This window comes from Papio anubis, chromosome 13, assembly GCF_008728515.1.
Source record: "Papio anubis isolate 15944 chromosome 13, Panubis1.0, whole genome shotgun sequence".
NCBI classification, from domain to species: Eukaryota; Metazoa; Chordata; class Mammalia; order Primates; family Cercopithecidae; genus Papio; species Papio anubis.
Genome location: NC_044988.1, coordinates 63,671,747 through 63,695,846, shown reverse-complemented (window position 1 = coordinate 63,695,846; position 24,100 = coordinate 63,671,747). Strand labels below are relative to the sequence as shown.

The 24,100-nt window shown below is 45.8% G+C and overlaps 1 protein-coding gene and 1 long non-coding RNA gene across 3 annotated transcripts in view; one reads left to right on the top strand and one right to left on the bottom strand.

The window, feature by feature from the left end:
- Positions 1-3,193: 3,193 nt before the first annotated feature.
- CD72 (CD72 molecule) overlaps positions 3,194-24,100 on the top strand; it is a 29,384-nt gene continuing 8,477 nt past the window's right edge. Inside the window, exon 1 of the mRNA XM_017949756.3 lies at positions 3,194-3,461. Coding sequence (XP_017805245.3) covers positions 3,410-3,461 — 52 coding nt within the window. The 5' untranslated portion in view covers positions 3,194-3,409. The remainder of the gene's footprint in view (positions 3,462-24,100) is intronic.
- Positions 3,358-24,001, bottom strand: LOC110741394. Of its 2 annotated transcripts, XR_002517532.2 has the most exons (3): positions 23,714-24,001; positions 5,927-6,159; positions 3,358-4,015 (listed from the first exon to the last, which is right to left on the bottom strand). It is a non-coding gene; the product is annotated as an uncharacterized LOC110741394 (long non-coding RNA). The 2 variants fall into 2 exon arrangements; XR_002517531.2 differs by lacking the exon at positions 23,714-24,001 and having other exon boundaries at positions 5,927-7,550.

Below are 24,100 nucleotides of genomic sequence, written 5' to 3'. Positions count from 1 at the left end.
TGTAGCATTCCCAGCCAGAGGTGCCTGTCCCCAGCCCCATTCCCAGGACAGACCCTCTGGGGAGCCCTAGAACCCCAGCTGCCCCCCACTCTTTCTTAAAAGCCCAGCTAGGAAGGATAGGACACACTGAAAGCGGAAGAGGAAGGGTCTCGGGACAGTCAAAGGTTCAACAGCAGGAAGTTCTTTTCTTTTCCTTTTTGTTTTGAAGCGAATTCCTTGCTCGCCCAGGCTGGAGTGCAATGGCGATCTGCGGCCTCACTGCAATCTCTCTCTCCGCCTCCTAGGTTCTAGCGGTGTCCTGCCTCAGCCTCCTGAGTAGCTGGGAATACAAGCCCAACCAACCGCCCGGCTAATTATTTTTGTATTTTTGGTAAGAAGTGGGTTTAGCCATGTGGCCAGGCTGGTGAACTCCTGACCTCAGGTGATCCGGCACCTAGCCCTCCCAGAGTGCTGGGATTACAGGCATGAGGCACAGCCCACCGCCCGGCCAGGAAGTTAAGAACTTACTTCTAGGTGGGAGGGTCTTTGGAAGCCATCCGTAGAGCCCCTCCATCTTGTAGCGGCCCTGCTCTGCGATCTCTCAAAGATGGGTTTTAAACTTCCAACTTGGTTTTGTTACAAGGAGGGAAACAGAGCTGGGATGGAAAGACCAAGTCTTCTTTAATTCTTAATTTTATGGATACATAGTAGATTGTATGTATTTTTTTTTTTTGAGCGGAGTCTTGCTCTGTCACCAGGCTGGGAGTGCAGTGGCCAGATCTCCGCTCACTGCAACTCCGCCTCCCAGGTTCCACACCATTCTCCTGTCTCAGCCTCGAGTAGCTGGGACTACTGCTTGACTAGTTTTTGTATTTTTAGTAGAATGAGGGGTTCACCCCGTGTTAGCCAGGATGGTCTGGGCCTCCCCAAAGTGCTGAGATTACAGGCTTGAGCCACAGCCCGGCCAGTAGGTGTATGTATTTATAGAGTACATGAGATATTTTGGTACAGGCTTGTGCATATACAGACCAAGTTTTTGTTTTTTTTTTTTTCTCTTTGAGGCCAGTGTTGCTCTATTTACTGACTGGAGTGCAGTGGCCCAGATCTCCGCTCACTGCAAGCTCCATCCCAGGTTCCATGCATTCTCCTGGCTCTCAGCCTCCCGGAAGTGGCTGGGACTACAGGCACATCGCCACCCCTCAGCCCGGCTAGATTTTTGTATTTTTTTTAGTAGAGGTGGGGTTTCACCGTGTTAGCCAGGATGGTCGGCCTCCAAAGTGCTGGGATTACAGGAAAGGCTGTGCACTTTTGACCAGTAGGTGTATGTATAGAGTACATGAGATATTTTGATATAGGCATACAATGCATAATACAGACCAAGTTTTTTGTTTTTTTTTTTTTCTTTGAGACGGAGTGTTGCTCTGTTGCCCAGGCTGGAGTGCAGTGGCACAACCTCGGCTCACCGCAACCTCTGCCTCCCAGGTTCAAGTGATTCTCTTGCCTCAGCCTCCCTAGTAGCTGGGATTACAGGTGTGCACCCACCATACCCAGCTAATTTTGAGATGCGCTCTCTGCTCCTTGAGGAGGCTGAAGTGCAGTGCTCTCGGCTCACTGCAAGCTCCGCCTCCTGGTTTCACCTCATTCTCCTGCCTCAGCCTCTGGAGTAGCTGGGATTACAGACACCTGCCACCACGCCCAGCTAATTTTTTGTATTTTTAGTAGAGATGGGGTTTCACCGTGTTAGCCAGGATGGTCTCGATTTCCTGACCTCGTGATCTGCCCGCCTCGGCCTCCCAAAGTGCTGGGATTACAGGCGTGAGCCACCATGCCCAGGAATTTTTGTATTTTTAATGGAGACGGGGTTTCACCATGTTGGCCAGGCTGGTCTCCAACTCCTGACCTCAAGTGATCCGCCCGTTGGGATTACAGGCGTGAGCCACCCAGACCAAGTCTTAATGACTTCATTTGAAACCTTGAATCTAGACATGCCCAGAGCTAGATTTGCCTTCTGAACTTTTTGGCTACGTAAGCTAATGAATTCCTTTAATTTTTTTTGAGACGGAATTCCTTTAATTTTTTTTTCACTCTTGTTACCCAGGCTGGAGTGCAATGGTGAGATCTCGGCTCACGGCAACCTCCGCCTCCCAGCTTCAAGCGATTGTCCTGCCTCAGCCTCCAGAGTAGCTGGGAATACAGGCATGCTCCACCACCCTCAGCTGATTTTGTATTTTTAGTAAACGGGGTTTCTCTATCTTGGTCAGGCTGGTCTCGAACTCCCGACCTCAGATGATCTGTCCACCTTGGCCTCCCAAAGTGCTGGGATTACAGGCGTGAGCCACCGCACCTGGCCTTTTTTTTTTTTTTTTCCTTAAGTGAAAGTTATGTTTTCTATCTCTTGCAACCATGAGTTCTGACTAATTCTGTGGGAGAAAGACCAACAGATCAGAGTCAGCTGAAGATGTTAAACCTCTGATGTCTTCACTTATTGCCCAATTCCTCCATGAGCCAACCTCCTCTGACTTAAATGTACTGTCATGCCATTTGGCCCTAAGATATTTCTGCTTAACGTGTGAGTTAATCAGATCTCTTGTCTAGCTTATACATTTCTAGAATCACATAGCCAAAAGGAGGCTGACAGATCTGGCCCAAAGTTACACCCACTGCAGGAACTGCCCTATGAGTATCTTCTTGAACACTTCCAGAAGCTGAACCTCTCCTTGGTAACGACCTCACTACCCTTCCAAGGACTCTCTTCCAATCTTTCTTATTGATAGAACTTTTAAAATTTGGAACCAAAGTCGGCTTCCTTGTTCCTTGTCTCACTGGTTCTGCCAATACTGGTCTGACAGCCCTGGAGGAATTGGGAGCTAGTCCTTACAAATGACCTAGGTTTTTTTTTTTTGTTTTTGTTTTTGAGATAGAGTTTTGCTCTTGTCACCCAGGCTGGAGTACAGTGGTGTGATCTTGGCTCACTGTAACCTCCATCCCACCCCTGGTTTCAAGCGATTCTCCTGGCTTAGCCTCCAGAATAGTTGGGACTACAGGCGCCTGCCACCATGCCTGGCTAATTTTTTGTATTTTTAGTAGAGACGGGGTTTCACCATGTTGGCCAGGCTGGTCTTGAATGCCTGACCTCAGATGATCCGCCTGCCTCAGCCTCCAAAAGTGTTGGGATTACAGGCATGAGTCACTGAGCCTGACTCCTTCTACAGTTCTTTTACAGACTTTATTTGCAGCCTACTCATCGCCCCCTTTCGGCTTGATCCTTAAAGTGTGGCACTAAGAAGTGAAACTAGTACTGGGAACACATAGTGAGGGGTCATCTCTGACTGGGCGTGCTAAGTCTACCAGGCCTTTGTTTGTAAGGAATCAACTGTTTAAGTGAAGCGGTGTTTATTGTAAGAAGACACGGGGCAATCAGGAGGTCTAAATGGAATGGGAATCCCAGAACAGTGGCTATGGTGTGAGTAGACCTCTGCATGGTGAGTAGACCTCTGCAGACTGTTATTGGATCTCAGATCTCTGCAGTGCTGGGGACTGTCACGCGCGTCTGTGATGGTCCAGGGGGCTTCCGAGGTGATTGGGCAGTGTCAGTCTTCAGCTACTAAGCTGAGGAGATGTGGGAAGGAGTCGACCAAGGAACACTGGGTTTGAGCTCCAGGAGCTTTAGGAACGGTGGCGATGTGAGCTGGACAGTCTGACCTCCAGTGGGGGCCCACACAGACAAGGCACGGCCTAGGAGGAATCCCGGGCTGCGGGCATTCTGAGGCCCAGTGGCCAGGCTTTTGGCATTTGAAGCAAGGTCCATGAGGAGGTTTTGAAGGAGCCCCCTGGGAACTGTGGCTTGGATGTTCTGAAGTTTTTGTATGCTGGAGACATGGTTGTGGGTTGTCTTACAGCGGAGGCAAGGAGCTGTAACTCAGAGATGTGTTGTCGCTTGGCTGCCTCTTCTCTTTTATTGTACACCTTGAAGGCAAGGTTAATTAAGTCCTGTTGTGGGGTTTGAGGGCCGGAATCCAATTTTTGGAGTTCTTTCCTAATGTCAGGAGCGGATTGGGTGATAAAATGCATATTAAGAATAAGGCGGCCTGGCCGGGCGCGGTGGCTCACGCCTGTAATCCCAGCACTTTGGGAGGCCGAGACGGGTGGATCACGAGGTCAGGAGATCAAGACCATCCTGGCGAACACGGTGAAACCCCGTCTCTACTAAAAAATACAAAAAACTAGCCGGGCGAGATAGCGGGCGCCTGTAGTCCCAGCTACTCGGGAGGCTGAGGCAGGAGAATGGCGTGAACCCGGGAGGTGGAGCTTGCAGTGAGCTGAGATCCGGCCACTGCACTCCAGCCTGGGCGGCAGAGCGAGACTCCGTCCAAAAAAAAAAAAAAAAAAAAAAAAAAAAGAATAAGGCGGCCTTCTGGCCCGTTTGGGTCTAGGGCAGTAAAGTGTCTAAGGGTTGCTGCTAAGCAGGCCATGAACTGGGCTGGGTTTTCATCTTTACCTTGGGTAGTTTCCTTTAGTTTGCCATAATTAACAGCTTTGTATGCTGTCTTTTAAAGCCCTTCAACTAGGCAGGAAATCATGTAATCTCGCCTAGCTATACCTGGGGAATCTGCCTGATAGTTCCATTGGGGGGTCCTCTTAGGGAACTGCTCTAATGCCTTTCTGGAGGCCTGGCTCATGAAGCCGGCGTTTGTCAGTGTGAGATTGGGCTAGAGAAAAAACTCTTTCCCGTTCATCTAGGGAGAGGGTAGAAGTTAGGTGACGTTCAAGTCACTCCAGGTTAAATTGTAGGACAGAGTTAGATATCAGAATTCCTGTATATATTTACTGGGATCTGATGAGAAAGAGCCTAAACGCTGGCTGATTTGGGAAAGGTCTGGTAGAGAAAAAGGCACATGTACCCAAACTATGCCTTCAGCTCCAGCCACCTCTCTAAGAAGAAACTGTTGGCCAGGTGGGGGAGAGCTAGTCGCAGAACGAAACTGTAAGCCACACTGGGTGAGGGGAGGGGAGGTAATAGAAAGGTTATAGGGTGGGGGAGCGGAGACTGAAGAAGAGCTGCAGCCTGATTCAGCCTGGCGGGGAGCGACCTGAGGAGGAGCAGTCTGGGGAGGAGGGGAAAGGTCAGATGGGTTGGTAGAAAAGGAAGATTCAAAAGACTCAGCGACACTTGGGGTTGGGACTGAAGGGACAGGCGGGAAGGAAAGAAGGAGGATTTGGGACAAGTCGGATTGGGAACAGAGACTAGGGAGGGAACGAAGTGTGAAAAATGCCTGGAGGTACGGCACCTCAGACCATTTGCCCATTTTTTCGACAAAAATTATCTAGGTCTTATAGGATAGACAAATTGAAAGTGCCATTCTTTGGCCACTTGGAACTATTGTCGCATTTGTATTGGGGCCAAGCAGCATTGCAGAAGAAAATAAGGCGTTTAGGTTTTAGGTCAGGTGTGAGTTGAAGGGGTTTTAGGTTTTTAAGAACACAGGCTAAGGGAGAAGATGGGGGAATGGAGGGCGGAAGGTTGCCCATAGTGAAGGAGGTAAGTTCGAAGAGAAAGGTAGAGACACGGCACAGGGGGTGGTGAGCAGCCCCAGGCTGCAATGTGGGTGAGCAGCCAAAGCAGGCATCCCCGCAATTGACTTGCCACCAAGGGAATGTGGGAGAATGACCAAGGCAGGCATCCCTGCGGCGATCAGATACCAATGAAATGTGGGTGAATAATCAGGCAGGTGTCCCCGCAGTGATTAGACACCAAGGGAAGACTGTCTTCTCGAGTCTGTGACCAGCGCCGGAGTTTTGGGTCCACGGACAAAAATGTGTCTCCTTTGTCTCTACTAGAGAGGAAAAAGAACTGGAATTGGAAGGACAGGGAGATTGAAGGGTAGCAAGAGAGAGAGATTGAAGGGTAGCGAGAGAGGCTGGAGAAGAGAGTGAAAAGACCACTTACCCGATTTGAAATTGGTGAGATGTTCCTTGGGTTGGTTGGTTTGAGGACCCGAGGTTGTAGGTGGATCTCCTCACAGAGTGAGGGTGAGGACAGGGGACCCGTCTCCTGAAGGAGTCCTCCTATCCTGGGTCTTCGGCACCAAATGTCATGCACGTCCGTGTGAAGAAACCACCAAACAGGCTTTGTGTGAGCAATACGGCTGTTTATTTCACCTGGGTGCAGTCGGGCTGACTCTGAAAACAGAGTCAGCAAAGGGTAGTGGGATTATCATTAGTTCTTATAGGTTTGGGATAGGCTGTGGAGTTAGGAGCAATTTTTTTGTGGGCAGCGGGTAGATCTTACAAAGGACATTCTCAAGGGTAGGGAGAATATTACAAAGTACTTTCTTAAGGGTGGGGAGGCTGTATTGTACCAAGTACATTCACAAGGGTAGGGGAATATCACAAAGTACATTATCTCAAGGGCAGGGAGGGTGTATTGCCATAAAGTCAATTGATCAGTTAGGTGGGCAGGAACAAATCACAATGGTGGAATGTCATCAGTTAAGGCAGGGACTGGCTATTTTAACTTGTTTTGTGGATTTTCAGTTGCTTCAGGCCATCTGGATGTATACGTGCAGGTCATAGGGGAAATGATAGCTTAGCTTGGACTCAGAGGCCTGACAGGGACCTCAGTGACAGGAGTATGTGGGACTTCAGGATCCTGCTTCTCTAGTTCCAAGACTGAGATACCCTCTTCATTTCTGACGTTGTGATCCACCCACCTAGACCTCCCAGAGTACTGGGATTATAGGCATGAGGCACCGTGCCAGCCAGGAAGTTCTTAAGAAATTACTTATAGGTGGGGAGGGTCTTTGAAAGCCATGCGGCCAGGGCCCCTCCATCTTTGGCCCTGCTCTGCAGTCTCTCAAAGATGGGTTTAAACTTCCAGCCTAGTTTTGTTACAAGGAGGGAACAGATTTAAGCAATTCTCATTTCTTCATTTCTACTTCTTTTATTTATATTCAATTTCTTCCCACTTTGCTAACTTGCTTCCCTGTCCTTTACTGTATATTCTCTCTTAGTTGTTCTGCTTCCTTTTAACAGCTTCACATTTCCTCTTCTGTCTTGTGACCTCAGTTAAATGTTTAATTATAGAAATAACGTGCACGTGGTAAAAAAAAAAAAAAAAACCCAAATAGAACCAAAGGCTACACAACAGTGGTTCTCAACCAGGGGTGACTTTGCTCCCCACCCCCTCCAGGAAACATTTAGGGCATGTCTGGAAACATTTTTGGTTGTCACAACTGGGGAGGGGGTGGTAGTGGGAAGGGGTCAAGGATGCTGTTAAACAACCTACAAAACTCAGGTCAACTACCCACAATAAGGAATTTCTCACCCAAAATTTATAATGCTGAGGGTGAGATATCCTACCGTAGGGGAAAAAATAAAAGTAAAAGGCTCTCTTCCCCCATCCCCGTTCCTACTCCAAGTCATAGTTCCCAGAGGTAACTCCTTTTAACGCTTCCTGGCTTTAAGTGTTTTGGTGATTTGGTGTTTGTTAATAGTAATACTTAGACTTCTCACAGCAAGGGAATTCTAGGAAACTCTAGTGAGTTTCTCTATTCCTCACCTCCTCTGACAACTCCAGCTATAGGTGACAAACTTTAAGTGGGCTCCTCTGGGCTCCAAGCAGAGAGAATTCCTTGCAGACAAGGTCTGGAAAATAGCCTCAGAGCCAGAAACAAGGACTTTCAGGAAGAAAGTGAGTCTCAGAGACAGCCTGCTTCTCAAGGACAATCATAACTCTTCTGGGTCTTAACTCTCAGCAAAACTAATGGTGGATTTAATTTCTCAGCCCTTGAGGCTGGGAGAATGCAGAAAAAGCAGAGGGCAGAGGAACCTGCTGACAGAGACAGCTGACTCCCTGACAGAAAAAATGAGAGCCTGAAAGAGATACGTGTGAAGCTCAAACACAAAAGATTTCCTTGAACTAGAAAATGTGATCGCAGAACTAAAAAATTCCATTGATAAATCAAAGGAGAGGACAGTCATTGCTGAAACCCCAAAAATAGGTCTAGAAAATTAAATAGAGAAAAATGTCTCAAAATCTAGCACAAAAATATACAATTGCAAATATGTGGTAGAAGGTAGGAGCCTGGAACAGATACAGTAGACTTAACCTGCAAATGCTGTGGGTTCCAGGAGAAAAAGGAACAAGAGAGGAGAGGTCATAATTAAATAATAGATGAAATTTCTCTAAGCTGAAGAAAGACTGAAGTTGCAGCTGCAGTTGAAACAAAAAGACACACACTCAGCTACATACTGCAAAAATTCCAAAACTCTAAGCATATAGGAAATCTTACATGCTTTCAGGCAAAAAGCAAGTTCTTTTTTCTCATCTGCAACCCTGAAAGTTAAAAGACCCCCAAATGGAATGTGGGCTAATGAAAGAAAAGGCCTGCAACCCATACCCAGCCAAGGAAGAAAAAAAGATTTGCAAAATTCACTGAGTACTTCATCTGAGAAATATTTTTGAGAAGAGACTCTAATAAACAACAAATGAATCCTAACAGAGACTTCAAGACAGGGGAAGAGAAGAGGCAAGAAACCAGTGGGGAGCAACGAACCATGTCTGTTTATGAGGTGTAACATATATGCTAAATAAGGACTCTTGAAACAGATGGAACACTATAAGGGAAATTCTAATAAGGACTAAATTATCTCATTAAAACTGTGGAGTCAGGCGTTGGGGATGAGGGGAAGGTAAAAGTGTTCCAGAAGTCTAAGGCAGGGAGAGGTGGGGAGGAAAAAGGGGAGAAAGGAAGGGAAGTGAAAGTAATCTAAAGATCACATTTTGGCCAGACGTGGTGTCTCACACCTGTAATCCCAGCACTTTTGGAGGCCGAGGCGGGCGGATCACCTGAGGTCAGGAGTTCAAAACCAGCCTGGCCAACATGGCGAAACCCCATCTCTACTAAAAATACACAAATTAGCTGGGCGTGGTGGCGGGCACCTGTAATCCCACTACTTGGGAGGCTGAGTCAGGAGAATCGCTTGAACCCAGGAGGTGGAGGTTGCAGTGAGCCAAGATCGTGCCACTGTACTCTAGCCTGGGGAACAAGAGTGAGATTCCATCTCAAAAAAAATAAAAAATAGGGCCGGGCGCGGTGGCTCAAGCCTGTAATCCCAGCACTTTGGGAGGCCAAGACGGGCGGATCACGAGGTCAGGAGATCGAGACCATCCTGGCTAACACGGTGAAACCCCGTCTCTACTAAAAAATACAAAAAAATAAAAAAAAAATAAAAAAAAATAAAAAAAATAAAAAAGATTACATTTTATTGGGATGGGGAGGAAATAGAAGATAATTAAAGTGTTCTGGAAATAGCAGCTGTTGTTTTCATACACTAGAAGAGTCATGTGTATCTATCTGAGAGCATTCTATTAATAGAATGACAAACTCCAAATTAATGAGGAGAAAGAATGAATGAGTAGTAATTTATTTAATCTAGCAAAGATTTAAAAAGGAAGAGTTAACAACAATATAAAAAGCTTTAAAACAAGTAAGATGGAAATAAGAAAATCAAATACATCACTCATTACAGTAAATACAAGTGGACTGAAATCTACCATCGAAAGACTGTCAGACTTTGTTGTAAATCAAATTTAGGCACACATTACTTAAGAGAAACACACTTAGGATGGGTGTGGTGGCTCACGCCTGTAATCCCAGCACTTTGGGAGGCCGAGGCGGGTGGATCACGAGGTCAGGAGATCGAGACCATCCTGGCTAACATGGTGAAACCCTGTCTCTACTAAAAATACAAAAAATTAGCCAGGCACGGTGGTGGGTGCCTGTAGTCCCAGCTACTCAGGAGGCTGAGGCAAAAGAATGGTGTGAACCCAGGAGGCAGAGCTGGCAGCGAGCCGAGATAGCACCACTACACAACAGTGGGGGAAAAAAAAAAGCGCTGTATAGAAAAAAAAAAAAAAAAAAAAAAAAAAGAAACACACTTAAAGTGATAAAGTTTTAAAATAAAGACATGGAAAGAGATACCAGGCAAATATTAAATGTTATTTTGAAAACCAGAGGCTATATACAATCCCTGACTTACAATGGTTTAACTTAGGATTCTTTGACTTTACGATGGGTTTATCAGGATATTAAATATATTTTCAACTAACATTACTTTCTACTTATGATGGGTTTTTGGAACATAGTCCCATCCTAAGTCAAGGAACATCTGTACTGATATCAAACGAGAAATTTAAGTTACGGGCTCGGGGAGGTGGGAGAAGAGTGCCTGCAAAGGGATAGGAGGATTTGGGGAGAGATAGGAATGTTTTGTATCTTAATTGTGGTAATTACACAACTGAATACGCTTGTCAAAACTCATAGGCTTGTACACTTGAAACAGATCAATCTGTTGTATATAAATTACAATGCAATAAAACTGGTTTAAAAAAAAGAATGAAAATACCATGTTCGCAAAATAAAAATGTGAAATGAGAAAACAGCATAACATGAGAAACCCTCTCAATTACCCTGTATCATATATTTCACTGTCAAAAAGATAGCAAGCTTTAAACAACATATGCACAGGAAAAATAAAGAGAGCACTTATTTCAAGAAATTATGAAAAGAGTAAGAAAAGAAATCAAATCAGAAAATAATAACTAAAGCTAACACTAATTAAATGAAAAAAAAAAAAAAAAAAAACTAAAAAGGCCCAGGCACAGTGGCTCATGCCTGTAATCCCAGCACTTTGGGTAGCCGAGGCGGGAGAATCACTTGAGCTTGGGAGTTCGAAACCAGCCTGGGCAACATGGTGAAACCCCATCTCTGGGGGAAAAAAAAAAAATTACAAAAATTAGCCAGGTGTGGTAGTGTATGCCTGTAGTTCCAGCTACTTGGGAGGCTGAGATGGGAGGGTAGCTTGAGCCCAGGAGGTGGAGGTTGCAGTGAGCTGAGATTGCACCACTGCACTCCAGCCTGGGCAACAGAGCCACACCCTGTCTCAAAAAAACAAACAAACAAACAAACAAAAACAAAACAAAACAAAAAAAACCTAAAAAGGATAAATCAATCCAAAAAAATTGTCTTTTAAAAGAGCTATTAAGGTTGGGCACAGTGGCTCATGCCTGAAATCCCAGCACTTTGGTAGGCCAAGGCAGGCGGATCATCTGAGGTCAGGTGTTTGAGACCAGCCTGACCAACATGGTAAAAACCTGTCTCTCCTAAAAAATACAAAAATTAGCAGGGTGCGGTGGCAGACACTTGTAACCCCAGCTACTTGGGAGGCTGAGGCAGGAGAATCGCTTGAACCCAGGAGGTAGAGGTTGCAGTGAGCTGAGATGGTGCCACTGCACTCCAGCCTGGGCGACACAGTAAGGCTCTGCCTCGAAAAAAAAAAAAAAAAAAGAGCTAATAAAATAAACCTCTTGTAAGCCAAATTAAGGGGGGAAAAGAAAGATTAAATAGACAAGATTAGTTATGAGAAAGAAAACATTCTTACAAATAGAGGAGAAAATTGAAGAATTATAAAACAGTACAACTGAAAATCAACCAATTTGAAAATAGAGGAAATGGATATATTTCAAGAAATATACAAATTACCAAGAAAATTGACCCAGGAGAAAGAGGAAAGCTTGAATAGCCCAACTTGTTTTAAAAAAGACTGCCACAGGAAGGTGATGAGAGACTCCTTTTGGGAAATACTGCATTCACATGGCACCAGATATGAGTTTTTTCTAACATTAAATAATTTCTATGCCAATGCCATTTATTTATATATATATATATTTTTTAGTGGAGTCTGGCTGTGTTGCCCAGGCTGGAGTGCAGTGAGTGGCGCGATCTCGGCTCACTGCAAGCTTGGCATCCCAGGTTCATGCCATTCTCCTGCCTCAGCCTCCAGAGTAGCTGGGACTACAGGTGCCCGCCACCATGCCTGGCTAATTTTTTTTTTGTATTTTTAGTAGAGACGGGTTTTCACCGTGTCAGCCAGGACGGTCTCGATCTCCTGACCTGGTGATCCGCCCACCTTGGCCTCTCAAAGTGCTGGGATTACAGGTGTGAGCCACCGCACCCAGCCGTTCTATGCCATTTAAACTAGTCAAGAGTGAGGTGGAGCTTGCAGTGAGCCGAGATCGCGCCACTGCACTCCAGCCTGGGCGACACAGCGAGACTCCGTCTCAAAAAAAAAAAAAAAAGAAAACGAAGAAATACTCCCAGATTTAATGTGTAAAGCTACTACAACTTGATACTATTCCCAATAAAAACTCTAAGTAAAAAAGAAAAAGAGGAAAACTGCTTAAATATAATGAAGACTAGTTATTAAAACCTAAAAGCAAATATGGTTCTAAATGGTGAAACACTGAAACCACTTCAATTAAAATAAAAATTTAGACAGAGCTGCCTGCTATTATCCTTATTATTTGACATATCTTGGAAGTTTTACCAAATTTGGTAAAACAAGACAATGAATTGTTACACTCATCTGAAAATAAATTATAATATTATCTTTTTTGCTGCTGACATGATTGTACCAGAAAAACCAAAAGACTAGTTAAAAAAAAAAAACAAACCATGGTAAAAAACAATATAATTTGGTGGGCTGACTGTATACAAGATAAATATAATGAAAATAAATTGTTTTACTCTAGCAATAAGCATATTGAATTGAAAATGGAGTGGCTGGGCACGGTGGCTCAAGCCTGTAGTCCTAGCACTTTGGGAGGCTGAGACGGGCAGATCACGAGGTCAGGAGATCGAGACCATCCTGGCTGACACGGTGAAACCCCGTCTCTACTAAAAAATACAAAAAAACTAGCCGGGCGAGGTGGCGGGCGCCTGTAGTTCCAGCTACTCTGGAGGCTGAGGCAGGGGAATGGCGTAAACCTGGGAGGCGGAGCTTGCAGTGAGCTGAGATCCGGCCACTGCACTCCAGCCTGGGCGACTGAGCAACACTCTGTCTTAAAAAAAAAAAAAAAGAAAATGGAAGCAGTTTCAATTTAGAGTTACAAAGTTATAAAATTCTTAGGAAAATACATAGATAATGAAGCTACTCAGAAAAAAAAAAATTCTTGGGATAATAATGATAGCCACCATAATGCCATGAACTATTCTTGGCACTTTGTATCAACCCCATCAAGCCTCACAACATCCTCTTGAAACAGATTACTATTATTATTATTATTATTTTGTATTTTTTGTAGAGATGGGTGTTTTGCCATGTTGCACAGGTTGATCTCAAACTCCTGGGCTTAAGTGATCCACGTGCCTAGGCCTCTCAAAGTGCCGGGATGCAGTGTGAGCCACTGCGTCCAGCCACTATTATTATTCTTATTTTATAGAAGAGAACACTGAGGAACACACAGATTAAGTGATTTAGCCCCAGATTACTATTAATAGCTGGTAAAATCTGAGAGCTGGGATTTTGAACCCGGGCAGTTTGGCAGATACTTCCCTTGTAACGACTATGATGTAGTACGTATATTTACTTATATTTAATCAAGAAACACGTAAGTATTCATATGAATAAAGTTATACAGTAAAATATTATTAAACACTATAAAGCAAGATGGGAACAAACAAAAAATTAACCATATCCTTTTGGGAAGAGAAAAAATCATAAAAAGTGTCAGTTCTCCAAAAATTAAAGTGTATAATTCCAATTAGTAAAACAAAGAACAAGCAAAGAAAAAAGTATTTTTTAAAAATACAAAGATTTTGATAGGAAAATAGTGAGAAAAAAATAGTGAGAGAAATTCACTTTACTGGCCAGATGCGGTGGCTCACGCCTATAATCCCAGCACTTTGGGAGGCTGAGGCAGGTGGATCACCTGAGGTCAGGAGTTCAAGACCAGCCTGGCCAACATGGCGAAACCCCTTCTCTACAAAAATACAAAAAGTAGCCAGGCGTGATGGCACATGCCTGTAATTCCAGCTACTCGGGAGGCTGAGGTAGGAGAATAGCTTGAACCTGGGAGGTGGAGGTTGCAGTGAGCTGAGACATGCCACTGTACTCCAGCCTGGGCGGCGAAAGGGCAAGGCTCCCATCTCCAAAAAAAAAAAAAAAGAAAAGAAATTCACTTTCCCAAATATGATAACATATTATAAGGCCACTTAATCAAATGAATAAAGCAAAGGGAAAAAATTAGTCAATGGAATAAAACAGAGAATCTCATACAAGGGGATTGTGTATACAAAAACATGACAGTTCAACTCATTGGGGAAAGTGGGCTGACATAATCAATGGAACTGGAACATCCAGCTCTCCTTACTGAGTGCTACCATGTGCTGGGACTGTGCACTAGCAGGGCTTGCATACCCGTGTAGCAGCAGAGCATGATGGGTAAAAGCATACCTTCTGTGGCAGGACATTCGCGTCATCAAAGGTGGAGGCGGGGAGAGACTGACTTGGGTTCCAGTCTATCCTCATGGGTTCTGGCTTATCCTTGCTGTCTCCCACTTTTGCCCATATTCCCTTCCCCGCTGCCAGGCCTGCAGAATCCAAGCTCCAGCAGCAGAAGCAAAGACAACACCTTTCAGAGACTGTTGAGCTTGCTCCCACAACTGCATAATTGAGCAATTCTGTGTGCCAAATAAGAGCAATTCTGTGTACCAGATCTCTTAATTGAAAAAATATGTATGTGTGTGTATGTATATATAAATATCCATACATACATATGCATATGTTAGTGGTTTTGCTTCTCTGATGGGCCTTGACTGACATACTAAATGAAGGATATACAAGTGTTCGTGGTATTCTTTCAACTTTTCCTTTAAGTTTAAAATGTTTCAAAATAAAATTCTGGGAGGATAGAAAAATATACACAAAGGATTCTAACCTCAGTTGAAGAGCTAATCCAACTGGTAAAGAAACATGAAAATATGCTCAAGTTCATTACGAATCAGGGACACGCAGCTTAAAGTAAAAATGAGATGCCTGCCAGGCGCGGTGGCTCATGTCTGTAATCCCTATACTTTGGGAGGCCCAGGCAGGAAGATTGCTTGAGCCCAGGAGTTTGAGACCAGCCTGGGCAACTAGAGAGACCCCCTCTCTTGAAAAAAAAAAACAAACACAAAACTTTTAAAAAAATTAGCCAGCCATTGTGGTGCATGCCTTTAGTCCCAGCTACTTGGGAGACTAAACTGGGAGGATGACTTGAGCCCAGCAGGTTGAGGCTGCAGTGAGCAGTGATCATGCCACTGCACTCCAGCCTGGGCAACAGAGCAAGATCCTGTCTCAAAAAAACAAAAAACAGAAAAAGATACCACTTATATGCATGGTGAAAAACTGGGGCTTAAAACCAGTGGGGAACTCTGAGAGCCAGTGTGGAACATGTGCCCTCAAAGTTACTCTCCCACTCCCGGGGTGAGGTTGCTGGTGTATTTATAACACCAGTTCCCACCAGTCATTGTTTGAGAGCTGCTTTGTGGAGGGAGGCAAGGACTCTCCAGCACTCCTGGCCCTCTGCTCCCGCTCTCCCATCAGACAAAAGTTTCAGGCAAGGAGCTGCAGGCCTGCCGTTAGCCTCAGGGCTTATGTGCAGCCAGCGGGTGAGGCCTGAGGAGAAATGGCTGAGGCACTGACAGTATCTGCTGAGCAGCGAGCAGCAATCAGATCTGCTCATGTCTTGTGTTAAATTCATGCTATCACTTTTTCTTCATGTCATAGTTTCCTTCCTTCCTTCCTTCCTTCCTTCCTTCCTTCCTTCCTTCCTTCCTTCCTTCCTTCCTTCCTTCCTTCCTTCCTCCCTCCCTCCCTCCCTCCCTCCCTCCCTCTCTCTCTCTCTTTCTCTCTTTCTCTCTTCTTTCTTTCTTTCGAGACAGAGTCTCGCTTTGTCGCCCAGGCTGGAGTGCAGTGTCGCGATCTTGGCTCACTGCAAGCTCCGCCTCCCGGGTTCTTGCCATTCTCCTGCCCTAGCCTCCCGAGTAGCTGGGACTACAGGCACCCGCCACCACACCCAGCTAATTTTTTTGTATTTTTTAGTAGAGACAGGGTTGCACCGTGTTAGCCAGGATGGTCTCGATCTCCTGACCTCGTGATCCACCAGCCTCAGCCTCCCAAAGTGCTGGGATTACAGGCGTGAGCCACCGCGCCCAGCGCAGGTCATAGTTTTTTCAAAAAGGAGGAGGAAGAAGAGGAATAAGCTGGCCCCGGTAGCATGTGCCTGTCGTCCCAGATACTTGGGAGGCCAAGGCAGGAGGATTGCTGGAGCCCAGGAGTTCAAGTCCAGCCTGGGCAACATAACAAGACCCCTGTCTCTTTAAAAAAAAAAAAGAAAAAGCCAGGCAGAGTGAGTCATGCCTGTAATTTCAGTACTTTGGGAGGCTGAGGCAGGAGTATTGCTTAAGGCCAGGCGTTCAAGGCCAGCCTGGTTGACATAGCGAAGCCTTGAATCTACAACAACAGCAAAATTAGTCTGGTTTGATGGTGAGTGCCTGTGGTCCTAGTTACTTGGGAGGCTAAGGTAGGAGGGTCACTTGAACTCAGGAGTTTGAGGCTACAGTGATCTATGGTCGAACCACTGCACTCCAGCCTGGGTGACAGAGTGAGACACTGACTCTGATTAAAAAAGAAAAAAAAAAAAAAAAGAGGTACAAACACTTATCATAGGAGCATCAGTGGGACAAGCTAAAATCCCCAATGCTGTGGTTGGTTCTGAGACTGCAACTGACATTCTTCATTTTCCTCCTTCTCCATCCACACTAGACTCCCCTCACTGAACCAGTACTTCTTGCTGGACTGAATTGCTTGCCCAGTGGGTGAGCCAGACCTTCATTTCTGAGCGTTCTGATAACTGGGTTCTTTCCAGGCTGTGGTGGTTAAAGTTGCCCAATATATCACTGAGCATGGAACACCCAAGGGGCACCCATGAATCCCCTGACCTGAAGATACAGGCATACTTCAGAGATATTGTGGGTTCAGGTTTGAGATCACTGCAATGATCACAGGATTTTTTTTTTGTTTCCCAATGCATATAAAAGTTATGTTCAGCCGGGCGCAGTGGCTCTCGCCCGTAATCTTAGCACTTTGGGAGGCCAAGGTGGGTGAATTGCCTGAGCTCAGGAGTTCGAGACCAGCCTGGAGAACACAGTGAAACCCTGTCTCTACTAAAAATACAAAAAAAAAAAAAAAAAAAAAATTAGCCAGGCGTGGTGGTGCATGCCTGTAATCCCAGCTACTTGGAAGGGTGAGACAGGAAAATCGCTTGAACCCGGGAGGTAGAGGTTGCAGTGAGCTGAGATTGTGCCATTGCACTCCGGCCTGGGCAACAGAGTGAGACTCCGTCTCAAAAAATAAATAAAAAAATAAAAAAAATAAAGCTGGGCATGGTGGCTGACGCCTGTAATCCCAGCACTTTGGGAGGCCGAGGCAGGCAGATCATGAGGTCAGGAGATCGAGACCATCCTGGCTAATGTGGTGAAACCCCATCTCTACTAAAAATACAAAAAGATTAGTCAGGCGTGGTGGCCAGCACCTGTAGTCCCAGCTACTTGGGAGGCTGAGGCAGGAGAATGGCATGAACCCAGGAGGTGGAGCTTGCAGTGAGCCATGATCACGCCACTTTTAATTACTTGAACACCTCCAAGTCATCCATGAGGGTTGAAATCAACTTATTCCAAACTCCTGTTAATGTTGATATTTTGACTCCCTGCCATGAATCATGAATGTTTTTAATGGTGTCTAGAACGGCGAATCCTTTTCAGAAGGTTCTCAGTTTACTTTGCCCAGATCCATGAGAGGAATCCCTATGGCAGCTGTAGCCTTACAAAATGTATTTCTTAAATAAAGTCAAAATTACTCCTTGACCCATGGGCTACAGAATGGAAGTTTGTTAGGCATGAAAACAACATTAATCTCCATCAGAGATCTTGGGTGATTACGTACATTGCCAATGAACAGTAATATCTTGAAAGGAATCTTCTTTCTGAGCAGTAGGTGTCAACGGTGGGCTTAAAATATCCACTAAACCATGCTGTGAACACATGTGCTGTCATCCAGGCTTTGTTCTTCCATGTATAGAGCATAGGAAGGATAGATTTACCATAATTCTTAAGGGCCCTAGGATTCCGAGAATGGTAAATGAGCACTGGCTTCAACTTAAAGCCACGAGCTACATTAGCCTCTAGCAAGAGAGTCAGCCTGTCCTTTGAAGATTTGAAGCCAGGCACTGACTTTTCTTCTCCAGCTATGAAAGTCCTAGATGGCCTCTTCTCCAATAAAAGGCTGTTTAGTTTGCATTGAAAATCTGCTGTTTAGTGTAGCCGCCTTCATCAATGATCTTAGTTAGATCTTCTGGATAACTTGCTGCAGCATCTACATCAGCACTTGCTGCTTAATCTTGCACTTTTATGTTATAGAGATGGCTTCTTTCCTTAAACCTCATGAACCAACCTCTGCTGGCTTCAGACTTTTCTTCTTCAGCCTCCTCAATTCTCTCAGCCTCCAGAGGATTGAAGAGAGTTAGGGTCTTGCTTTGGATTAGGCTTTGGCTTAAGAGAATGTTATAGCTGGTTTGATCTTCTATCCAGACCACTCAAACTCTCTTCATATCAGCAATAAGACTGTTTTGCTTTCTTATCATTTATGTGTTCACTGGAGTAGCTCTTTTAATTTCCTTCAAGAACTTTTCCTTTGCATTCGCAGCTTGGCTAACTGGCATAAGAGGCCTAGCTTTTGGCCTATCTTGGCTTTGGACATGCCCTTCTCACTAACCTTAATCCTTTCTGCTTTTGATGTAAAGTGAGAGATGTGCAACTCTTCCTTTCACTTGTACACTTAGAGACCATTGTAGGGTTATTAATTGGCCTAATTTTAATATTGTTTTGTCTCAGGGAATAGAGAGACCCAAGGAGAGGGAGTGAGACAGGGAACAGCCAGTCAGTGGAGCAGTCAGAACACACACAACTTTTATTAAGTTCAGTGTCTCATAGGTATGGTTCGTGGTGCTCCAAAACAATGACAATATTAATATCAAAACTCACTGACCACAGATCTCCATAACAGATACAATCATAATGAAAAAAGTTTGAAATATTTTAAGAATTACCAAAATGTGACGACACAGAGACATGAAGTGAGCATGTGCTGTTGGAAAATGGCACCAGTAGACTTGCTTGCCACAGGGTAGCCATAAACTTTCAACCTGTAAAAAAACTCAGTATCTGTGAAGTGTAATAAGTGCAATAAAATGAGGTGTGCCTGGACATTCCTACAGTATGTAGCAGCAGCCCTAACCCCTCATGATAATCAGGCAATCAGGTTCAGTTGCCTCTGCCAGGGTAATCGCTCCCCACTAAGTATGTGAGCGAGGAGTAGCCAGGGATGATCACTAGATATGGAGAACTCTGTGGGTCAAGGTAGATGCTCTCTACACATCCTTTCATCTTTAACTCCCACTGCCAACTTAGCGGTCATCTCCATATTTTCCCACTTAAATTCCTGAAAATGAACATTTGATAAACTCATCCTGATGTCCAGGCCACTGGCTTGTCTATGGACTGGTCAGCCTTAGGCAGAGGCTCATTTGCTCATTTTATATTTTTATTAAATTAAATTAATTATTATTATTATTATTATTTTTTGAGACAGAGTTTCCCTTTGTCACCCAGGCTAGAGTGCAGTAGTAGTAGTATCTCGGCTCACTGCAACCTCCGCCTCCCAGGTTCAAGCGATTCTCCTGCCTCAGCCTCCTGAGTAGCTGGGATTACAGGCATGTGCCACCATCCCCAGCTAATTTTTGTATTTTCAGTAGAGATGGGGTTTCGCCATGTTGGTCAGGCTGGTCGTGATCCACCCGCCTCAGCCTCCCAAAGTGCTGGGATTACAGGCATGAGCCATTGTGCCTGACTTTGCTGTTATTATTATTATTATTATTATTATTATTATTTTTTGAGACAGAGTCTTGCTCTGTTGCCCAGGCTGGAGTGCAGTGGCTCCATCCTGGCTCACTGCAACCTCCGCCTCCCAGGTTCAAGCGATTCTTTTGCTTCAGCCTCTCGGGTAGCTGGGATACAGGCGCGTGCCACCGTGCCCAGCTAATTTTTGTATTATTAGTAGAGGCGGGGTTTCACCATATTGGCCAGACTGGTCTCGAACTCCTGACCTCATGATCTGCACGCCTTGGCCTTCCAAGGGATAACAGGCATGACCCACCACACCCAGCCTGCTGTTATTATTTTTATGACATTTCATTCTGTGGTTGGGAGCCATCATTTTGCCTTGTTGCAAGGCTCGAATCTTGAGTTGGCCTTTTGATGTATTTGCTTTTCTTTTCAGCTCTGTGCCATTAGCACAGAGAATGTGCTTTCTGTGTCACCATTTGAGGCAGGACCAAGGAGAGGCCTAGGGCAAGTCACCGAAGACCTATCTGTACTCTTTGGCTTCAGTGATCAAAGAAATCCAAGTCTCCCTCATGGTGCAATCGAGTGGCCCATTTTTCTCCCTCCTGACTCTGAAGCCTTTGTGACAGACTTTTAAAGAGGCCTTTGTAAAGTCCACACCTAGTGTGTCTCCAGCAATCATACTCTTGATTGAGGTCAGACTATCTTGTATTTTACATATGGAAAATTGTGACTTGCCCAAAGTCACATGCTGTGGCAAGGCTGGTCTCTTTAACCAGAGTCTCCCTGTTCTTTCTATTATATCATGCTTCCTCCACAGTTCAGGAAACTGCTGCTGCTCTAATAAATTACATACTTGGTGGCTTAAACAATACAAATTTATTATCTTACAGTCGTGGAGATCAAGTCAACACAGGTCTCACTGGGCTAAAGTCAAGGTGTCTGCAGGGTTGGTTCCTTTCTGGATGCTGAAGGGGAAAATCTGCTTCCTTGCCTTTTCCAGCTCTCAGAGGCTGCCTGCATTCCTTGGCTCATGGTCCTTTTCCTCTATCTTCAAAATCAGGACCTATGGGTTGAGTGTTTCTCCTGTGGCATCTCTCTGGCCCTCCTTCCCTCACCGAATCTCTTTCTTCCCATGATGGGAAAGGTTCTCCCTTTCAAGGACCCATGTGATCAGAGTGTGCCTACCAAGATAAAACAGAATAATCTCTCCATCTAAAGGGCCTTAATTAACATAGTCACATCTACATTTTGTCAGGTAAAGTGACATATGTCATAGGTTCTGGGGATTCGGGTGTGAACATTTTTGGGAGGCCATTATTTTGGCTACCACACCCTGTCAGTAAACTAGGGCTTCCTGGAGGCCAGTGGGTTAAAGTAATGAAGATAGATATAGCCTGACTTTCAGAGTCTTAGGAGATGCTCCTGATGTCCTGACATAGACTGTATCAATGACACAAAGTTGATCAGGTGAGCTTCCTTCCACATGGCAAATTCTATCTGATGCCCTCATGGTTGGGCCCCCTCCTCTTGTCAACTGTAAACACCCATTCCCTGTAATGAGTAGTGGGGAGGCCAAGAGAGGGCAAAACATGGGTGTTGGTGTCTGCCCTCCAGGCTCTCAGATGATGATATTACAGTTCTGGAAAAGCTGAAATGTACAGCACTGACCCCTCAGCTCTTAAAAGTTCCCTGATATTTGGGCAGTAGAGGTACAGCTTGGAGTTACAGGTATCTTTTCTGATGTCCAGTCTCTAAAGGTAATGTGTGATACACATGGGGAAGGGGAAGGATCCCACTCTCTTACTGTGTTCACAAAGGAAGGCTACAAGCTGGTCTAAGATTAGAAGCGAATGTGGCCTATGATCAAAAGATATGTAACCATCACCAAAAGAGCTAAAGAGGAGAAAAATATAGAACAAGCCTGGTTAAGACATTCAAGAAAATGGGGTGTGCAGTTCCATCTGGGGATCCCCTTCTTCTTCTTCCTTTTATTCTTTTTATTCTTTTTTTTTTTTTTTTTTTTGGAGACGGAGTCCCACTCTGTAGCCCAGGCTGGGCACAATCTTGACTCACTGCAGCCTCTGCCTCCTGGGTTCAAGCAATTCTCCTGCCTCAGCCTCCCTAGTAGCTGGAATTACAGGCACATGCCACCATTCCTAGCTAATTTTTGTATTTTTAGTATAGACGGGATTTCACCATGTTTGCCAGGCTGGTCTCAAATTCCTGACCTCAGGTGATCTGCCCACCTCAGCCTCCCAAAGTGCTGGGATTACAGGTGTGAGCCACCATGCCCGGCCAGGAGATCCCCTTCTTAAGCCTCTCCACAGTCAAGTTAGGCAGCAAGCCCATGTATTCCTTTTTTTTTTTTTTGAGATGGCGCTTTGCTCTTGTTGCCCAGGCTAGAGTGCAATGGTGCGATCTTGGCTCACTGCAACCTCCACCTCCTGGGTTCAAGTGATTCTCCTGCCTCAGCCTCCTGACTAGCTGGGACTACAGGTTTCAGCCACCACACCTGGCTAATTTTTTTTGTATTTTTAGTAGAGACAGGGTTTCACTATGTTGGCCACGGATTCCTTTTTGAGTGCAGACTAGAAGCTTGATTTTGGCATTTTACCTGGCATCTACATCATGCTCACCCGTGTATTGGATCTGAAAACTGGGACATTCTACAGTTTGTGGAACTCCTGTAAATTTTCCTGCAATTGATTTACTCACACACTGCCCACACCCACCCCCTGTACACCACAGGTTCAAGTATTTGACTCTTCCCCCCCCCCCCCCCCCTGCCACCAGCTGCTCTACACCCTCCCACTCACTCTCAGGGCCCCTGAGGCCCCCAGGGAGTCACCACCACACACCACTGTCTATATCTGGGGGAAGGTCTGGGTTGTTGGAAACTTTAATCAAGCAAGGACCGTTAACAGCTGCAGAGGCACCTTAGGAAACAGTGAGCCTCAAGAAGGAAATACTTGTAGGATCTCTTGTGATGACCTTTGAAGACTTTTCTGAAAATGACCCGTCATTCCCTGCCATGGAAAATAACAGTGATCGCAGGCAGCCTTCAGCCCACAGAAGGCTTCCTCCTCCAGGCAGGCTCTGACATAGCTGCTCACCTCACAGATGCCCTAACAGACTGCAAAGTCCTGGGAACATGCATGTCCATGCACGCACATGCACACATGTGCCTCTCTACAGGTACATTTTTGAAGTGACAGCTTTGCCTCAGTGGCCACTTCCTCTAGGGGTGGCTGGGCGGAGCTATTGGCAGAGCTCTAGGTGTGTGTCCTGCCACACACCACCAATCATCCAAGCTGTTGGCATGCGGTGAGGACCTTTTTCCCCTTCCTTTTTCCTCCCCACAGCTGTAGGAGAGGGGGTTTCTGCGGGGCGGATGTCACTTTACTAGGGGCTGGTTCTTCCCACCCCCACACTACATCTTGTTCCAGCTCCTTCCTATCCTGGATGTAGGCCATTTTGGGGTTCCTATTAGGGGTCACATCCTGGTAAAAGAACATTAGGGAGCGCCTTTGGGCACCCCTGCTCAGCTGCCCCCTTCTCCCCCAACTGGTTCCCTGTCTCCTCCATCAGCCAGGCCCCCAACACCTATGAAGGCCTGGCAGTCCCTGGGTCCTCCACCACAAATGCCCCCTTTTTCCTTGGGGCTGTGTGTGAAGGGACAGCTTTGGGACTTTTTAAAGGAAGAACTTTGCTGTGAAAATAAGAGAAAAACCAAAACCAAACCAAGAAAAGGTCAAAACCTCTGCTGGTCCAGAATCTGTGCTTGGCCTCTGGCTCTGCTCCTGCCTTGCCTCTGCCTAGGAAGCTGCAGTCCTTCTTAAGCCCTCTGCAACTCCCGTGCTCATCTGCTCCCTGGCTCCCCATGAGGATGCATGGGGGGCAGTGCTGCCGCATGCCTTTCCAGAGGTGCTGCAGCCATGGCTGTTCCTTACCTTCACCCCTGGCCCGGACCTGTTCCTGAACGCCCAGTTACTGGAAACCCCAGGATGATGAGGAGTGAGGGATGCAAACCAGGAACCCCCAGTCTCATGGGGAGAATGGAGCCTCACCCTGGAGCTGGGGAGATCATCTGAGTCAGTGCAGCTGCAGCTACACATCATAAGCCCCAGTGGACAAGGCAGCCAGGAGGAGGGCGGGGCAGATCAGGGCAGATAACCAGGAGGACCGAGTTTGGGGTCCAGTGTGGCCCACATGGGTCTAAGATGCATGGAGAGGAAGCACAGGGAGGACATGGGGACAGGCCCAGTCCCTACCCCTGTGCTCTGGACCTCAGTGTCCCCTCCGTGGCCCCTCTGGCCCTGGCCCAGGGATGCCTTCTG